The sequence below is a fragment of the Pangasianodon hypophthalmus genome, chromosome 12, assembly GCF_027358585.1.
Source record: "Pangasianodon hypophthalmus isolate fPanHyp1 chromosome 12, fPanHyp1.pri, whole genome shotgun sequence".
NCBI lineage: Eukaryota > Metazoa > Chordata > Actinopteri > Siluriformes > Pangasiidae > Pangasianodon > Pangasianodon hypophthalmus.
This window is the reverse complement of record NC_069721.1, coordinates 14,938,521-14,958,563: the sequence shown is the minus strand read 5'-3', so window position 1 is coordinate 14,958,563 and position 20,043 is coordinate 14,938,521. Positions and strand designations below refer to the sequence as shown.

The window sequence follows — 20,043 nt, the reverse complement described above, 5'->3', positions numbered from 1 at the left end:
AACTCTATTTCCTGGAAATATCCCTAAAAGAAAAATGCATTAATCAGAATTGATATATTTAATCTTGAAAGAGATTTGTAGATAATCAGAAAAACAATGGGTAAAAAAATTACATGAATAATTTGTGAAACACCAACTCTGACAATCACACAGTTGCACAGCATGCTCTCGGGGGTGGAAACATTGTTTGGGGGAGACGTAAGTGAATTTGACTAACGACGTTCTCAGTGTGAACAATAGAGACAAATGTTACTTTAAATCTAAAATACTTAAATCCAGCTTTCGATGACTCCAGGCAAATATCATTACTCACGTGGGCCCCACCTCGCTCAGCGAGTGCGTGTACAACCAGATGATGACTTTCTCTAACTCAATCCATCATGCAGGCCCTTGTATGGGCTGAGGGCCTCTATGTAGGGTCCCTGCTAAGTGGGAGAGATGTAACAGCTGTAGCTGATACTGAGAGGAGTGCTCAGAGCTGCTCAACTCCCCATTTAAAACAGCATCTAGTGCATGTTAAAGTGCAGTGCACAACAACACTTCTCATTTGATGGATTGCTCTTCATTACATCAATTTTTTGCAAATACCAGACCTAGCTTCTAAAATTGTCATACTGAACACAGTGCTTCACTGCCCCATAGTGCATGCATCACCTGGGCTGTGTCACCTATTGATGGGTCATGCTCGTCTCCTTATAGTCAGCGCCTTTAAATAAGACAGAGCAATAAAAATGAGGAAAAGGCACATTTTAGAATTTCCCATTTTCCTTAAGGGAAATCAAATAATCTCCATTATTTTACTCCTGACACCACATATGCAATGGAGAGGACTGACTGCTTTGTTGGTGATGTGGTAGAGTTGGTGAGATTGTGCCAGCATCTTCGACAGGTCTTATAGTCCCTCATCTGAAAAGCATATTTGCATGAAAAGAAGCCTAAATATATCTACTCTCACACCTAAATCAGTTTATAATCTCTAAGAAAGCATTGTGCACAGCAGTGATGTAGGGGTCAACGGTAAAAAAAAAAACAATATAAAAAATAAAAACAAAACAAAACAAAAAACAGCCAGATATTTCTAAATGATATTTAATTAATGTGCTTTTAAATAATGAACGGACTGGATGAGATGAGATTGCAGACATTTTTATGATGACAGCCTTGGTTTCACTGGGCTCTTTCTCCTCTTTTCAATTATAGTCCAAAACAGGGAGAGACAAAGAGAGAGAAGAGAGAGTGAGAGAGATTGAGAGAAAGAGAGAACGAGAGAGAGGGAAAAAAAGGAGAAAGGGGAGGCTGGCGGAGGCTGAATTAAAGAGGCTTTTTGTCGCGTTTAATATCAATTCATTCCATGGACTGCTGACACAGGCAGTCCGGAGAGCCCAGGATTTATAGCTCCCTCTAATGGGCATGCTCCGAATCAAAGGCCTGTCATCAGCACAACCCACCCTGCATAGTGCTCACTCACTCGCTCACTCCCTCACTCACTCTCCCCAACCTGCTCCTCATTCCTCTCCCATCTGAAGCGTACACACTTTTACAACTCCAATACTCTGATACACAGGATACCAGGACCTCTAGAGCTCTGATAGTGTACAACCAAACACTTTACTCTTATCAGGCCACTCACACTGGCAAGAGCAACATGAAGAATGGCTGCTTGGGATCTAAACTTCGATAAGACTGCTTCTTGGAATAGAAGCCGAGAAAAAGAAATCCGGAGAAGAGGTATTTAGGTACAGGATTGCTGTTAGGAATACAGAGTAATGTGACTGAGAGACAGACAGAGTTTAAAAGAATATCACTCAATAAAATAAACTGCACCATACACACACACTCACCACCCAAACACCACACACATGCTCACCCCAACACTGACCTGCCCAGCTCGGGGTCTCCATGTACAGCGGGCTGTGGCTGAACGGTGATGAACACTCACTGCTGCCACACAGATCTCTGAGTCCTGTAAAGCAAACATGTGTGTTAATCAGCACGTTAACACACACACACACAGAGACAAATACACTCAACAATCAATAGCTAGCTAGCTGGCTGGCTGGCTGGCTGGCTGGCTAGATAGATAGATAGATAGATAGATAAAGGTTAAAGACAAAGGGCAAAACAGCTAAAGAATAAAAGTGCAATGACTCTGATATATGCCACAGAGATTAATTTGTACTTTTATTGTAACGTTTTATGTCTCTTTAAACATTTGATGTTAAAAAATGTTTTTTAAAAAAATGTTATTCTGAATGACACTTTTGCACATTAAAACATTATTTGTTCCCTAAGAGACAATAGAAAATATGTATGCATGTAATATGTATGCATATTAATATGTTTTAATTTAATAAAATAAAATTATTATTATTATTATTATTATTTTAATAATAATATAATGTAAATAATTATATACATACACTTTTAAAATACTTAGTATAACAATAAGAAACTAACCAAAAAAAAAAAAAAAATCCAATGCCATCTGTCTGTCATATTCTGTGAAACAGTCTTCAAATTTGAAGGAGTCACATAATCTGTGACTCATAAATGTAACTAGAAAAAGTCTGTAAAACTCTCAAAACTGAACAAATGTTCAGATCTCATTAACCAGAGCCAAAAAAAATAATTATGTTTGCTAATTTCATGTCAGTTTTCTCTTTGAGTCGGTAATGCCTTTGTGCAGGTACAGTGTTTCTGCATTATGGATGGACTCTATTTTTTGGCAATGTGTTTGTGTCATTTATTAATTCAGCTTAATAATAATAATAATAATAATAATAAGACTTTTTAAATATCTTAATGATTATATGGTGGTCTAGGACAGACAAAATGCTATCTTAGTGTTGTAGATAGGTTCTAATAATGTATGAAATAATAACACATCCTTACACAGATGTAGTTAAGGAGAATGCCAAATAAAATAAAATAAAATAAAATACTAGATAGTCAGTAATGTCCATGCACTGGAATACTAGCAGTGGTTATTGGCTCTCTTCTCTCTTTATGAATCGTGTCCATTTAACTCTTTCTGACAAAACACAGCTGAGGCCAAGACAGACAGGAGGAGACTAGATCACTCCACTTGCCCTTTGTGTGCATTTGCGTGTGTGATAGCTGGTGTTTTCTCATTACACTCTCATCTACTCATACATACAGTGTGAGAAATAAAGAGAAGCATTAATCAGGTTGAAACAGGACAGGGGGAGTGGTGCGAGATTCCTCTGAGCACAGGACCAAACACACACACACACACACACAGAGCACTTGGCCAAAATGGCTATTTCTGTACATTACCATAATTACACTGTCTTAATATCCTCTACTGAAGGCCATTCTGATTAATTATTTATAGTGCCTGGGTCATATCCACAAAGCTTGATAAAAGTGTTGTTCTACTGTTTCATTAAATAGTTAACATTAACTTGATCTATAGAGTGGGTGTGTTTAAAAATATATATTAGTTTTATAAAGATTTAAACTTTTCACAGCTCTTATTTCATACTCTGTTTTACTACCTTCCAAGTGTTGCTCTCTGTGGTCAAGAGTAGATGTGAAGTCTGAAAAACTGGAATTCCTCCGGGACATCCTGTACTGGCTCAGCAGGAATGAATTCATGGTGAATTTCTACATGCTAGCCTAAAAATTGTTACTCAGAATGGGAAAAAATAAGCTGCCCACTGCATATCAACAACTCCCTGGATGTGTCCATATGCTCACGAAAAGTGTGCAGGTGTAGCACATTACATTAGGCAAGGTGCTGAGCATTCTTTCCTTTAAACAAGAAAAAATCCATGGCGTATACAAAAGATTGTAATTGTTTCAGTCAATGAAATGAACTGTGTCGGACAGTTACAGATGCTGCGTGAAAAGCACCACAATTTTAGCAACAAACTACAAGCATTTGCTAATACATATCACAACAAGACGTGATAATATCTTAAATGAGTTGCATTATGATTATTACTTCACACCATGTTATTATTTCACTGATAATATACAGTAGATTCCAACTTTAGCCACATATGTTCCTGGGTAATTATTAATGTGTGTGAGGCATGTAAAACTTTGCTCCAGCTATATATGATATCCATTATGCAGTTTATTGTCTGTTGCTATGTGTGTCTAGATGCTCCTCAGACACTGAACCCTTGAGAATATATTGATCTAGTCCCTACGGATTTCTCTCTCTCTCTCTGTCTCTCTCTCTCTCTCTCTCAGTGATACACAAACACACTACACACACCCACGCACCCTGTCTGTATTGATTTCATTCCCACAGAGCATAGCTCTTGGTCCCTCGTTTTCCTCCAGCTTCTCTCTGTGTGTAATGAATTGCTATGCAATAGCTCGAGCATTTTGGGAAAGCAGCCAAAACAATTTGTTATTTCATCACAAATAATTAATATTTGTTTCTTTTCCTGTTATGCCGGAGCTCATTAATTATTTGGATAGTAAAAAAAAAGGATAAATAACCAGAGCTGAAGATCACTGTAGCAAAAACAATAAAACAGCAATCACTTATGCTATGCTGACTCTGGAAAAAATTATAATAATAATAAAGTCTATTTGCCAAGAAATTCAGTTTTCTAAACACCAATTCATTAATTGGGCACAGTAGTATTGTGCAAAGCAATGTCATAATGTAATGACTCAACTGTAAAGTGCCCACAGGCCTGCTGCTAGGGGCTGAAGCTACACCACAAAAATCCTGCCAGCAATTCGAACATCATGTTTGAGTTCATGACATTGGGCACTGCGATTTATTAAAGCAGGGGTCGTGACTGGCGGACCATTGTCCAGATGCGGACCCAGCAAACTATTTCAGCCGACTGTACCATGTACTTGAAAAAATACTGTAGCCGTATTCAGAAACTAGAGTTAGAGATATATAAGCATGACCCAGCTCAGCTTATGCAGCAGATCCTCTGTTGTGGTTTATACAGTCACATGCATTTATGCGGATTATTTAGCTAAAGGCAGCTCAACAGATCAGAGACTAACTACAGGAATAAAGACACTATGTCAGAAAGGGGAGTTTTCACAGCCTTTCATAGATTTTTCATTTTATTCACCCTTTGATTAGCGAACTGAACTTGGTTTGTTTAAGAAAAGTTGATGACGAACATGTTTAAAGATGGATAGACAGAGATGTATGTGTCAAATTTATTTGTTTAAAGTCCATGCCACTAGTCAAAAAATGGTAACAAAAGAAGTGCCACTATGAAGCAAAACATATCTGCTTCAAATTGTCTGATTTATAGCCATTAACATTTATAATTAATCATTAATTAATAAGCATTAAAAGGTATCCGTCATTGCCATGCCATCATTGTTACCAAGGAATTTTACTCAACTGGACCTTGACCATCAATATGTCCGTGCGTTCAGTTATACTTGCTGGCATTCTCATCAACTGCAAAACCAACTTTCTTCTCCTGTGATCTAATGTGACTGCCAGTGCCATTTGACCCTCACACTACAGACCACAATGAAACATTTAATAAGAGGACACAACATCAAAACAAAAAGGACAGTCTTCATAATTTTGTTTCTATTTCAGGAGGATTGTTTACAGCCCAAAGTAATCTTTATGCTATTAGAGAAAACACTGTGTGGCAGGCTATATTGATTTAGTAACACACACATTTTAACAGTCAAAGGAAAGACTACTATCCACTATTTGTGTGTACGCATTGTGCATTCAGAGAAAAGAAAGAAAAGAAAGGAGGCAGATAAAAGAGTATGTGAGGAATACATCCTTTCAACACCAAATGAGAGGTGGATGTAAGGGAGGGGGAAAATGCCCAGAGCTGCCCAAACACAAAAGGACAATTTGAATTTGTAATGTTCCATCAGAATCCTTCTGGATTCTCCATGGCTTTACAAAGCAGATTAGACTAGCATGCAACACAGGCACACTGAATAGAGCTGTTACTCCATTCATCCTGCATTCACAGAGTAAATATCCTCCACTCACAGACACACACATGGTCACAGACAGTTGAGCCGTTGGCCACACTGACCTGAAATCACTAGTGAATGACAGATGCCTACATCTCCTCCAGAGGCTGAAAGGTGAGTCTGGAAAAAACAAGGCTATGTACAGCCTGTAATTTGATTTTGCATAATCAGGCGGCAGAAGACGGCATGAAAGCTGATCCCTCTGTAGTGTGAGTGCATACAAGGGATATTTTGTGACTGCTCTGGGAGTACATAATGTTCTTAGATGCAATCCAAGTGGTATAACAGGGACACTCGTATGACTAGTCAACCTGATCTAAAAAATACATAAGAATTTATGAGTGATGTGATTGAATTTTGTTTGATTTCATAGGAATGAAGTCAGAAAAAAAACATTACGCTCATTAACCCACCTCTAATTGTAACCTTCCTATCTTTTCACAAATATTTGGTAATTAATTCGCTCATTCACCTTCATTAACCACTTTATTCTGTTCAGGGTCACTGTGGACTCTGGGCACAAAATGGGAGAATTTTCCCCGGATGGAAAACGAGTCCATTGCAGGGCATTATGCATACACACATTCACAGGTTCCTCCACACCTAGGAGCAATTTAGTGTAGCCAGTTGACCTACTGGAATGTTTTTGGACAGTGGGAGGAAAACTGAGACTCTGAAGGAAACCCAGGAAACTCTGCAGACAGTAAGCTGAGCTCAGGATTGACTGGAGACCCTGGGGCTGTGAGGCGGTAATGCTACCCACTGCACCACCACGCTGCCCTTCACACAAACCGAGTCATATGATTTATTACAGATTGTCATATATGAGATTATGTTAGACTAGCAGACCTGTACTGTAGTCATAACCCTGGTGACCCATGTCATGATGGGTGAGATCAAATGATGAGACTGGATGAAAACCTAGACCAAGGTCATCAGAAAAAGAATAAAACATGCAAATGGTATACTTTTCGACCACAAATTAAAAACTGAGTCTAACAGGCCAAGCCAAGCACAGACACCAGACCAAAACCATTGTCTTACATTATTCTGTCCCCTGAACACTTCTCATTCTCTCTGTATTGTCTCGTTTTGCTATTCATTTTCAGTATATGATTAATGTTTCCTGTTCTTGTTTACTTGTTACCATAAGAGGTTGACTTGTTTCTTGTTACCTCTGTATAAGTTGTCCATTTAAACCCTCTGTATTTAAATCTCATTGAGGAATTGTGAAGTACTGCAAGTACATTTCCAAAGCCATTAAATTACAAAGCCAAGTATTTCCTATGCTTGCCAATGTTTTGAGTCCTCAGCATATAGTGTATCATGTATATGGACCATGTTCTGTATATATAGCACTCGACTTTGTTTTCATGTACCTGCCTTTCTGTCCATTTGTGTTTTGATCCTGCCTTCTGTTTACAATTCTCAGCTTTCCTCTAGGCTAAACATTTCATTTTACTGTGTTATTTCCCTACAACCAGACCATACTATAACATTATGGTAGAAAATGTCTGCGTACAAAATGCTACATGGATAATGTAGAGTAGTACAACTCTGTTAGGTCACCCCTCTCCTCTGACCATCAGTGTCAATGAAATATTAGTCGGAGCCAGACGCGATCTCCTTTGTCTCATATTGTACAAGGTAAGCAGTAAATTGTGGCTTGTGCCATGGCGGTCTGGCTGAGATATATGAGTGCTGCAAGCGCTCCCCAGCAGCCCTGCTCAACCACATGTAGCAAATGTTAATGAGAGTTCCCAAATGCCAGGCCACTCCGGAGACTCCACCATTAACTGCCTGCTCTGATAAATAATACAAAGGGATGCAACGACTGCCATGGACACATGCGGCACATGGGGGGCATGAGAAAGTGCAATGGGGTTGAATAATGTATAACACACTGAATTTCTCTAAAGCTCATCATCAGCGATGAGGATACATCTCTGGTTGCTTTTTCTGTCAGCCGTGTTGCTGATTTAACTGTCCAGATGTTGATAAAATAGCCACAATGTGGGCTTTTGTCCAGCTCAGGCTGATGGGGCGGGTTCAGTCTGGCTTTGATTCTTCATCGAAAAGACAATGCAATACTAATCGCCATCTCTTTTCTTAAGAAATATGTGAGTAGGTTTCTCATTCCAGTCAAATTGTTACTGCGATACATACTTACGCGGGATACGATGTAAAAGAGAAAAGTACAATGTGAAACAAAAAAATGGAATTAGTGTGAGGAGGGAACTTAAAATGAATTACGATTTGTCATAAAGAGAAGGCAAAAGTACAAGACGAGAACGAAAACAGCAACAAACAAACTCATAAACAATGACATGGTTTATTTCCAATTTGAGTTGATTTAGGAAAATATAAATAAACACTAAAAAGTAACAAGGGTGTAAAGCAAGCTGTAAAAATCCATCATTCTGGCTGTGTTGGGGATGTGGGGGATGGGGGAGACCGAGACCATGCTCCTGATCGCAAAATGTCGTTAGTTTGCCATTAGAAACTTTTTTCAGTCAGGATCAGGAAAACATTGTGAGCTGGCTTTATAGCGCGAGATGAAAACTGGATTTTATGGTAATTATTTCGAAGCAGTGCGGATTTAGTGAGTTGTTAAATTGAAAATCAAGCCATCGTTGGAGGCAGTAAAACTGTCATCTGGTTTTCATTGGTATACTACAGTATATCATTGTATTATGGAACTGCTGTAATTATGTTTCGAGTGCAAACATGAAGATTCCTGGTGCAAACACGGGAGCTGCATCTGGACCTGAGCTATTGAGTCTGATAACACTGGCAGAGTAAGCGCTTTTTTTTTCTTTTTACACCAAGTTAAATGCTTTCAGCACCAGCAACTCTTAATCCATGCTAGATTGGTTTTTAATTAGTTGAACTCAGACCGTGGCATACATGGTCTTTTTTTTCTCAAAAAAACATTATTTATTGTTTATTGTTCAACTGCTTCAGCGATCTAGAGGTTTCAGTGATAGAATGGCACCACAACCTAATCCTCCAATAATGTGAGCATTTTATCAGAGAGCATAGAGAGAAAGAGAAAAGATAGATCATAGCACTACAGTACTGAAGTATTCCCTATAATATTTGCATTCATGTCAATATACACATTTAGAAATGCACTAGATTATAGACACTAATTATGGACCACTAGCACATTCACAAAAAACGGACTGTTGTCAAGTATTCATCTGCAGAAAATCTACGCAAATCAACTTCTGAAAAAAAAAACAGCCTTAATCCGAAGACCCTATCAGCAAGATGTCCAGAATCAATCTGACTGAAGATAGCAAAACCAGGAAAGAAGAAGAAACTTAAAGTGTTAAGCTAAAAAAATCCTGAGGTGACATGCAGTACAACAAATAAACATGTACTCAATATTAATGGCCATCCGGCATCCAACGGCAAATGCACTGTAAACTATGGAGTTTGAGCAAACTTCTCATCCACTAGCCCAGTCAAATATAGGTAACAAAAAGTAAAAAATAATGGAAGTAATCAAGACTAAGGATGTAATCCAATACGAACACCTCAGAAGGAACAGATGATGTGTTCTAATCATCTGATTATCAACAGATACAAATACAGAACCAAATAGGTACACTTTTCATTTTTTTGAAAGCATTTCAGAAAGGTTTGCATTGGGCTGTGAAAACCCAATGAATGCTATACATTCCCAATTTTTCAGCTTTCATTAATTCATCCTTAGTAACTCACCAGTCCAGGTGGCTGTTGTTTAAATTTGGCTAATTCACTAGAAATTATTGCAGGCACGTATGAGCAAAATTATTATTAATTTTTTTCAAAAAGCCACACCCACTTCAGGTTAAAAGCCAAATAAGGATACAAATATTTGGAGCAGGATGCAGATACAGATACAAATACAAATAGCGGCAATGTGTGACACCCCTACTCCAAACCTTGTCAACTCTGGGTAATTAGCTCTATACTTCTGTATTAGGATTTGTAACTCCTTAAATACTTACATAGGTATGAAAGGTATATGTGAGCTCAGCTCTGTGATGGATGTGTTGGTGTGAGTGAGATTATCAGACAGGTGAGAGTGGCATGCAGTGTGCTCATACATTTTTAGGATGAACTCGATTTCACGGGTTAGTGCAAGACAAGCATTGTGGCCGGGATGCTGGGGGATCTGTCAGTGCTCTTATTATAGGCCCATTTCCTTTCTCAGTCTCTTTAGAATCAGTGTTTGCTGTTATGGCTGACAGGCTTGAGCTCCTACTTGCTGATGGTGAGTAAGGGAGTGCCTCCATTTAGAAAGCATGGTTGCTCACAAATCTACACCATGAGCACCTAAAAAAATATTATTTGGACTCTGAACACGACTCAGTGCAAATCTTGAATCTTTTTAACCACTAGATAGCTCAGTCTCCCAAGAGCTCAGCAGAGATACCGTAGGCGAGATGTAGTATGCTGTTTGCATTTTCAGGCATAATTGTGCATGAAAACTTTGTATGGTATGTACAAAACTGGCATACAAGCATAAGTGATCAGTTTAAGCACTGTTCCTGTAGCAAAACAATGGGAGCTTCACGCCCTCTTACATATGCATTTGAGGGTAGATTGTGAACAAGTGGGAAGTTGGCGCAAAAAAAAAAAAAAAAAAAAAAGCTGGAAGTGCTTGTAATCACATATATTCCGATTGTTTTTCTAAACTTTATTGGCCTGTTCCGCATGTGATGTTTTTCTGCCACCCAAAAACCAGGTGTAAATTAGCACCATGTGTGTTGCTAGGAGCTTTATAGCAGTGTTGCCAGGTGTATTATTTTCCCACAGAATCCCAAATGACAAGCAGTATCATAAAAGACCTGCTTTCTGTGAATAGTTGCTTCAGCAAGGTCTCATATTCTTGCTCATTATGTCATTAAATTACAATGATAATGAGTAAAATGAATAGAAAATAACATAGATGACAGTTCAAAAGTAGTTCAATTGTGTTGAAAACCACACACCTGGAAAAACTATGTATTAAGCTCCAAGTAAAACACATGGTGCTAATTTACACCTGGTTTTCCCACAGAATTGAGCTACTTTTGAACTACCAGCATGTTTTTTATTTGTTTTTTTAATCATTCTCCTGGATATTTTGCATTAGAACATTGGTGAAAGTATTATTCAGATATAACACTGCTTGTCAACTGGGATTCTTTTGTCATGCAGATCTGGCAACCCTTGCCGTAGCACATACATCCAGAACTTGTACAACAAGAATAGAAGAAGCTTAACACACATTGAACATGCTTTTGTGGCTTTACCAATTTTTCAATATTATAGGAGATGCACTCTTCCACAAGAAATATGGAATACTATTTCCTCTCACACTTTTATCTTATTGGGTACACAGCAGTAATCAATTTTCATATTAGCCATATTAATGCCGTCTTCACTGTTTACTTGTTCGGACATGAGTCTTTAATTGATAAGCACTTCATTCATTAAAAGAAAATCATTACCTTCATTACCAAATTTGTGATTCCTGTTTAGTCCTGAGCTAAGTACTACGTTTTGATAGTACTGTGGTTGACCATTTCATCATTTCACATTGGATTTTTAAACAGAATTTAGTTTGTGTGATGAGCTACAGTCTTAGGAAATCGAATGTTAACTTCAGACACACTGTGGGCACATTTTGTGGCCATATCAAGTTGAATTTTGTGCTACGTCTCCTGACACACCTAGCCTACATCTAGGCCTGACTTTCCAGCTCTCCAACTAATGCATCACTCATGCAACAATGTGGTCATTTGGAAGGACAAATGGAAAAAAAATAGAAACAAATAGAAAAGAATAGCTGAACACCAGGTGAGGTTTAATCTGTTGTTTTCTTAATTATCTTTACAAAAATAGGATGCTAATCCCAAATTCTGTTTTATTTTCTCTACATTTTTTGACAAATTTTTAGATTTTTAAGTTACAAATTTGAGGTTTTAATCTATTTTTTACTGTACGAAAACATCCATTCAACAAGGGCAACAAGATGAAGAAACAAAGGCTAAGGCAAGGGAAAACTAGTGAGGGTTGATTTATAAAGGATTTGCATTAACTAAATGTGTTAAGCTAACAAAAACAGATGTGTTAATAGAGCTAGCTGAGATAACTGAGGCTAAAGTACAAACTAAAGAGGATATTAAAGAGAAAAAGGTTCTATGAAGGAAACAGACAACCAATGATCAGTTGACAGATGATATCCAGTGGTAGCTCACAGGTTAATGTGCTAGTGTCCAGAATGTTGTGACATCAAATCCAAGGCCAGACAGCCTATGAGCAAACTTTTAACTCACATTAATATGCCTGAATTGTTCCTTTTAAAAAAATGTCTGCCAATAAATAATGTCAAAAATTAAAGAAGCAGCAAATGCATCAGGGAATACAGGGTTAATATGCAGCATTCACTGTGCTGTTATACTTCACCAACAGCTGCTAACAAAAACACACCTAATACTGGCCAGACTGTACTGCACACACTCACATCAGGCATTCATCACCACTCACGTGTGTGATGACCACCCCCAGGAGCTTTTAATATTTAATGTAAAGATTAATCAGCCCACTCATTATTTTAATCGTTCTTCCTTTATCCGAGCTGCCAGAGTTATGGATTACCCCCTGCAGACCCCAACAACAGCTCCCTGGATGGGGATTTATGGGTATTTTTGGATCAGTTAGCCTCCAGTCATATTTCACCATTTTCTGATGAGCCATTAAAATGTCCTGGGTGATTAAACAAATGTGCCAAGATCAGGTCCTGCCTCCTCTTTACAGGCAAAAAAGCACGCTAGGAGGGATCTCTGTATGTAGTGATTAACATGTTCACTAACAAATCACACTCGGTGAATGTGTGATGTAACTCCTAGATATGTTGCACATTCACAGTAGATACTATTGGCAGGACAGGCTTTGGCAGAATATGCTGAGAAATAAAGCAGTGTGGTTACTAAGTAACCGTGACAGATATTCATGATATGCCAGGTATTGTAACAAAACAAACACCATTTTGAACACTAGTATGTTATTATCTGTAAAACCCGTTCAAGTTGGCGTGTTTCCTCCCTGGTGGAGTGTTCCTGTCTGTCTGGGTGAATGGAGGAATCCTGCCTCTATCCTAAAGTGATTGAGTGGGCGTCTGATGGAGAGTGTGTTGGAAGCGAAACATGCCAACCATTCAACTGGGACACACACACACACACACACACACACACACACACACCTATAAGGTCAGGCCTTCCACCACCCCTTTTCATTTAATTGCTCTTCCCTGGCTGGGGTTCTTTGTGGGCGAAGTGGAGAGTGCAAGTTGCCGATTACATAATCCCGTTTTACAGAGGTCCATCCATCACCCGCCTTTCATTTTATTGGAGCCAAACTGCAGCGAGTGCTGGGAGTGGAAACAAATTTCAGCAGCCTAGCATATCTGTTTAGTTTGCAGAAAGCAAAGGCAGTGTGGACAGAGAAAGAGAGAGAGAGAGAGAGAGAGAGAGAGAGAGAGAGAGAGAGGCAGGATGAAAGATTCTTTGCTGGGTTCTGTCCGGTACAGGTCTGATGGTGATGCATGGTTATAGACCATCTGCACTCAGAGACGCTAAATTTATGATTATAGCGAGAGAGCTAAAAGGCTGTCCATTACGGTAACATAGAGGCCTCAGAAAAGAGTCCCTCATAAAGCCCAGCTTAGATTCAGCACTAAAACCCACACAATGTATGTAGCATTAGGCAAATTTACATGCCATTGCAATATGTCAATCATGAGATTCATGACCATCACGTACTAAAGCTGTAACACCCGCTTTCACCACCTATACCTCAGAATCTGTTTGTGTTTGAGGCCACAAAAGAAGGTACGCGCACACACACACATACACACACACACACACACAAACACATGTGTGTGTGTGTGTGTGTTCATCTGTGAGTTTCCCATTACCAGGCAGTGCTGTGCTCTCTCAAGGGGAGCTGTGAGTTGTGGCAACTGGATGGAGCGCCGGCTGCGGCTGAGAGATGATTGGTGGACATAAAGCTGGGTCGTTCTGCTGACAATAGCGGAAAGACAATGAACTGAAGATGCATTCACACCTCGAATGGCTGTTGCTTTATTGATTCTTAAATGGCACCGCTGTCCAAATGGCTTGCAAGCCTTTTTTTGCCCTGACATCTCCACTGTGCATTGTTCAATTAGTTTTAGTGTCCCTGCACAGCTGCTGCTGCTGTTGCCTTTGCTATGCACATGCTCCCAGGAAAACATAATTATCTCAGTAGAAGAGTAAAGGAAGAGCATCTAGGTACAAACACAACCACACTGAAGCAAGGTTATTTGTGTTGGAGCACAGATTGGCATTTCAAAGATGATCAATATAAAGTCAAACTTCTGCAAAGTGTTTGTTAGTGTCAAGTGTTTTTTTTTTTAAACTGATAGTTTCAGTTCTAAAATCTGATTTGAGCCATGCTCAAAGCCATTGTATAATTCTCAATATATGCACACCTGTGACCAAATCACGATAATTGAATACTGAATTAATGTGCTAGGATTCAAATCAATATAAGCATTACACTTAAGCCTTTGCTCTTTCCACGAGATATCCTAATCATTGCCCATTATACTGCATAGCAACCAAAGCTTACTGTTAATGGACTACTGTTAACAGTTGTGTGGCAGAATTGTTTTGAGCAACTATTATTATTATTATTATTATTATTATTAAACAAAGTTTTTAGAATACTGGATTTAATCATACGTTTTTGTCACTCCACTTCGTGTCCTGTGTAAAACCACCCTTACTCATGAAAAATCACTGTAACACATGCCCTCTTGTGGCTTAGTGCTTTAATTTATGTTCAGTGGAGCATAAAAGACACCACACTTTCTACACTGTGGAACTTTTGTACCTTAATGTAACATTTAAAATAGACAAACATTTCATAATTGCTTAATTCAGTTTCACTGTAAGCAAGTATAATGATTTAATCTGGGCTAAACTATAGACTATATTTGTGCCATGACACCATGGATCATGACACAGCAATTCACAAAGTCTTTAAGTGTAATCGTAACGTGTGCTGTGACCAGTCAACCAGTTCTAGGTCTATACTTTTATTATCACATTACATGGACTCCATTTGGGAAAGAGGTTTCAAATAGCCTATACCAAGTGAGTCACATTTCGGGCACATCTACTATCATAAACTACATGATCCAAAACTGACAAAAGGTCATCAGAACTCAATAATATCACAAATGTGTTATTCACACACATTTGCCGTAATCTCTTATTTTACTTTATACCCCAGCACAACTGAATTCTTGAATCTGATTGGTCAGGGAAGGTACTCAATAATTTTCTATAACAGCATGGCTTTGACAGGAAAGCCAGCTACAAGGCAAATCACAGGCATTTACCTGGACAGGTATATAAACACAATCTGTATAAAGCTTTGAATTGTTAGAATGGCCTGCTTTATATAATGGAAGTTTTTACAAAGAAAAATAGGATAGTAAAGACAAAATGGTATAAATAGAATTTCACATGTTTACAGTGTTATAATTTGGCTTTCAAGCAGCTGAATGGCCTATACTAAACATCAAAACATCATTATAAAGAAAAACAGGAGAGCAAAGGCAGTCCTGACCATTCTCATAAATCAATATGTCATATGTCATGTGCTCATAATATTATAACATGTCATTCAACAACCAAGTTATGTCATGATAGTCCTTGATAATATTAACTCAAGTTAGCATGCTAAACCTAGTTGAACCACCATAAGTTCTGAGACTGAAGCTTTGAGCGGGAACGGGGGCTGACTCAAGAATTAAAAACCTCATTCAAATCTTATTCAACTCCACCTACTGTATATACCCATTAGAGACAAATGTTGACTTTAATGCTCCTTTAACTTGTCCTTTACACAAAGAGTTATCATGAATTTTCCAAAGCAGCTCTAACTTCATGTGATTTCAGAGTCTTGTTGTTGTCTTGTTTATAGTATTTTGGGGTATTTGGGGTAATTTGTTTACCGAGCTGAATGTGTGGTCTAAGCTAAATAATTAACGATTCTTTTCCTCCAGTAATTGGTTTTGCACAGCCGCCAAATAACACTCTAATGTGAGCTGCCTCTCTAAGCACTGAGTCTAATTTCAGACATTTGGTGCAAATCTGTCAGAGTTACAGGCTTAACACATGCATTATAAACCCACACAGGGATCGGATAGTATGCAGAGTAATTGATTTCACAATTCATTTTCACAATTACAAAGCTGGAATATCTATACATCTCAAGAATAATCAACAATTATTTTGATTTTTAATTGATTTTTTTTTTACTTCACTGGGTAACATTTGCTTACTTTTCAAATGCTTTGTCAAGGAGAAACTAATTATGTTTCACTCAAGAGGTTTCAGTTACACTTATCTATACTTAAAGTAGACTGTGTACCAACCTCAGGCATTTTTAATAACCAAATGTGTAAATTACTGAAGTTCTTTTGCTGTTTGTTTATTCCTTTTTCTTTCTTTTTTTTTATTTTTAAATTAAAAGAAATGAGTACATCTGCATTAATGGCTTCAAATGACAACATCTGCAGAAAAAAACCTAATTTGGCATGCAATAACTGTAGCATGATATGTTTATGAAATTTAAATAGCCATGATTGAGTGTGCTTGTCGTCTTGTGATTTACACAAGAAAAATACACTGTACAACATAAATCACAGTGAATCTCCTCTTCTACCTCTTCACAAGGCCATTTCTAGATTAGCTGATCCTAAGGCGATCTGAAGCACAGCCTTTTGGGTCAGTTTCAGAAGTTGTTAATCCTCTGCTCTTTCGTCTCAACGAGGGAAGTGCTGAAGTCAGCAGACATTGTGGTGTTTGAGTGAGCCTTTCAGATAAATCGATATGTCTGCTTTCCCCCCTTTTTCTTATCCATTTTTCTCCTCCATTCCACACACTGCACTGATACAGAGGTGGAAGATTGGGTGTGTGAAGTCCTAAGGGGATGGATGGAGTGTTGGGGGAAATTGGGGGTGGGGAGGGCATTTCTGCTAAACTGAATGGCAAATCGTGGCCTGACAAGTGAAGGATATCAACTGAGGATAACCAGTGTTCCAAACGGCTGTCCAGGGGGTGACGGTGTCTGTCATGGCCGTGGGCTCGCTACTGATGTAAGACAGGGGAGATGGGTGCCGTTCATTTGGAGTTGGGGGGAGAACTGGTGGCAGGACTGGTCACGTTAAATGAAATACATCACATCAATGCCAGCACCTTAATTACACCTGTCAATCAACAAGGGTCTGGCCTATCTGAAAACTGTCTCCTTTCACCCCCAAAAATGCTACGTCTAGTCTACTCTTGATCATGCCTACCTTTCAAGTTCCTAGTCAGGGAAGCTGGAACGGTGACGGTCTCTTAACAAGACCTGTTTAAACTATGCCATACATTCTGGATGTTTAGACAGATGGGTTGTAGGTCCTTTATTTAAAACCAATCTCAGAGAGCAGATGTGATGGGTAGAAATTGCATGTTCGTATGTATTTAATTTAGCTGCCAGCCTTTTAGAAAAGTGGACATTTTCAAAACTCGGCTCAACGTGATATGTGAAATATGGACTTTTAAAGGTTTTTTTTATTTAGCAATGAACTGAGGGAAGTAAAGCTTTAAAGTACACAGCTAGTAAAAGATGTGAACTAACCTTTATGTTTTTAATTCAGTCCACAAGCCAGTAACAAAGCAGCATTCGCATCAGAGTTTGAAAAATACCATGTCAGCGTGGAACAAGTTAAGGAAAGTGAATGAAATCAACACAGATATGTGCAATAGAATAGAAATCTACATTCAGAATTGTCTACAATATACCTCTTCCCTTAGGCTCTTATAGTACTTCACTTTTTTACTAACATAACGTGGATCAAAATGCAACCATAAACAAAAAAGCATTCAATTCTACGCTCTATATTTTCATCTTTGTATTTCTGTCAGCCTTCTCGATCTCTTACATAAATGAATCACTGCAAAAACGGAGGGACAAATAACACAATATACAAATGGAGCACCAGGATAACTGCTGCAGCAGCAAAGGAAATTTGCTTTAAATGGAGGTAAATAAAACATGTTGCTCTTCTTGGATATTGGTCGCTTGCTGACTCTCATACTTGATACCAGAGGGGAAGAGTAAATGTATGTTCAACTCTGCAGCCAATGCATTGCCTGGCCACTGGGGTGCTCAAACTATCAAAGCAAGTAAGGCTTATTGATACAAGCCTGAGCAGAGCTCTATCCACCAGCTCAGCACTGCCTATATTCCCATTCTACAGCATTTTCATCAAATTGCTTGTTTTATTTATATCAACTGATACTTTCCTTCTCTCAGCGGTTCCAGGCTCCTCTACTCAACCCACTCCAGTCCTGAACCCCAGCCGCCCCATACCCCCCCAATGAAATGTATTGCTTGCTTATTGTAAATAAAACATAAAGCTTCCCTTGAGCTCTTCCCTGGAGAAACCCATATTTCTATTTTTGCAAACAGCAGCAGACCTTCTACGTTACTGGATATACAGTATAAATCTTTGCAAGAAAAAGTCTTATTTTACATTGCTGAGATGCTGGAAAAGCAACTTCAACAACATTGTTGTGCCAGATATTGACATCAAAAAGTGTAGCATTGCTGTAACATTTTGTGTAAGCAAATGCAAATTGCTGAAACATTTTGTGTAAGCAGATGCATTGCATAGCCTCAACTAGGTCTCTCTCTCTCTCTCTGTCACATACACATACACACATACACACACATGCACCTACATGTACAAACATACACCAACATACACACATTGTGGGGAGAGCAAGTGTGTAACTAGTTTATCTATTAACTAGCCTAGCTTAATTGTCTAAGCATTACAAGGGCAGTGGTGGCAGTCCTGTGCTAGTGATCAGAAAGTTGCTCAAATCCTAAGACTTTTACATTGCTTTGGGTAAAAGCATCTTCAAAATGAATAAATAACATTCATTCATCCTCAGTAAACTCTTTATCCCGGTCAGGGTCTTGTGGATCCGGAGCCTATCCTAGGAACACTGAGCATGAGATGGGATTACAGCTTGGATGGTATAGCACAGGCTATCATACACACATATTCACTCCTAGGGACAATTTAGTGTAGCCCATCCAACTACTCTCATGCTTTTGGCAGCTGGGAGGAAACCAGAGAACCCTGGAAGAGACCCAATGACTCAATGATTCAGGAGCTGTTTCAAAACATTGTAAATGAATATTTTGGATTTATTCCATTACTTATATGTTTAAGATAAGAGAACTTTCTATTAATACATTTAAGAGAACTTTGTACTGATACAGTACCAAACAAAAGCAATCTGATTATTTGTGTGTTTGATTCGACAAGTGCTTGCGTTCAAGTGCTTTTCAGTTTTGATGAAAGTTTTTGATTGTCCATAGTGTGTGTGATTGTGCCCTGCGATGGATTGGCACCCTGTCCAGGGTGTCCCCTGCCTTGTGCCCCAAGTCCCCTGGGATAGGCTCCCTGTGAATGTGTGTAGGATAAGCAGTACAGAATATGGATGGATGTTTTGGCACAGCAAATTGTAATACTACACTTAATGATATCAAAATTATGATACTGCAACAAGCCTACAGGAAGAAAGAGAAATAACTGATACTGCTACTGAACAGCTAATAATTAATATAGCTCTTTTTTAACAGATTAACTACATGATAATGATTTTCCCAGCACAGATTCCCATCACAAATTACAACCCAGATAAATGCTCTTTTTTAAACAGTATTGGTAATTGTATCTCTCTATACTCATTCAAGTCAGGCTGAGATGCTGCTCATCTCAAGCCACTGGCACCAGAGGGATAATCTTGATTGATAGAGTATAAGAGAGAACGATCGATGTATGGTGTGGTGGAAGAGGAGAGGAATGGACGGCTAACACTAAACTTGACTCACTCAGTCATAAAGCCCACATAATTGTATCATGGACATGACACTGTCGTAATCATCCGTGGCAGCTTATGTCAGTTGATGACAAATGACAGTGAT

General features: G+C 38.6%; 1 protein-coding gene across 7 annotated transcripts in view; it reads right to left on the bottom strand.

Moving 5' to 3' along the window:
- rbfox3a (RNA binding fox-1 homolog 3a) overlaps positions 1-20,043 on the bottom strand; it is a 327,901-nt gene that overhangs the window by 175,002 nt on the left and 132,856 nt on the right. For all 7 annotated transcript variants that reach the window (XM_053238792.1, XM_053238795.1, XM_053238794.1 and 4 more), the window contains one exon: positions 1,880-1,963. In XM_053238792.1, coding sequence (XP_053094767.1) covers positions 1,880-1,901 — 22 coding nt within the window. In that variant the 5' untranslated portion in view covers positions 1,902-1,963. The remainder of the gene's footprint in view (positions 1-1,879; positions 1,964-20,043) is intronic.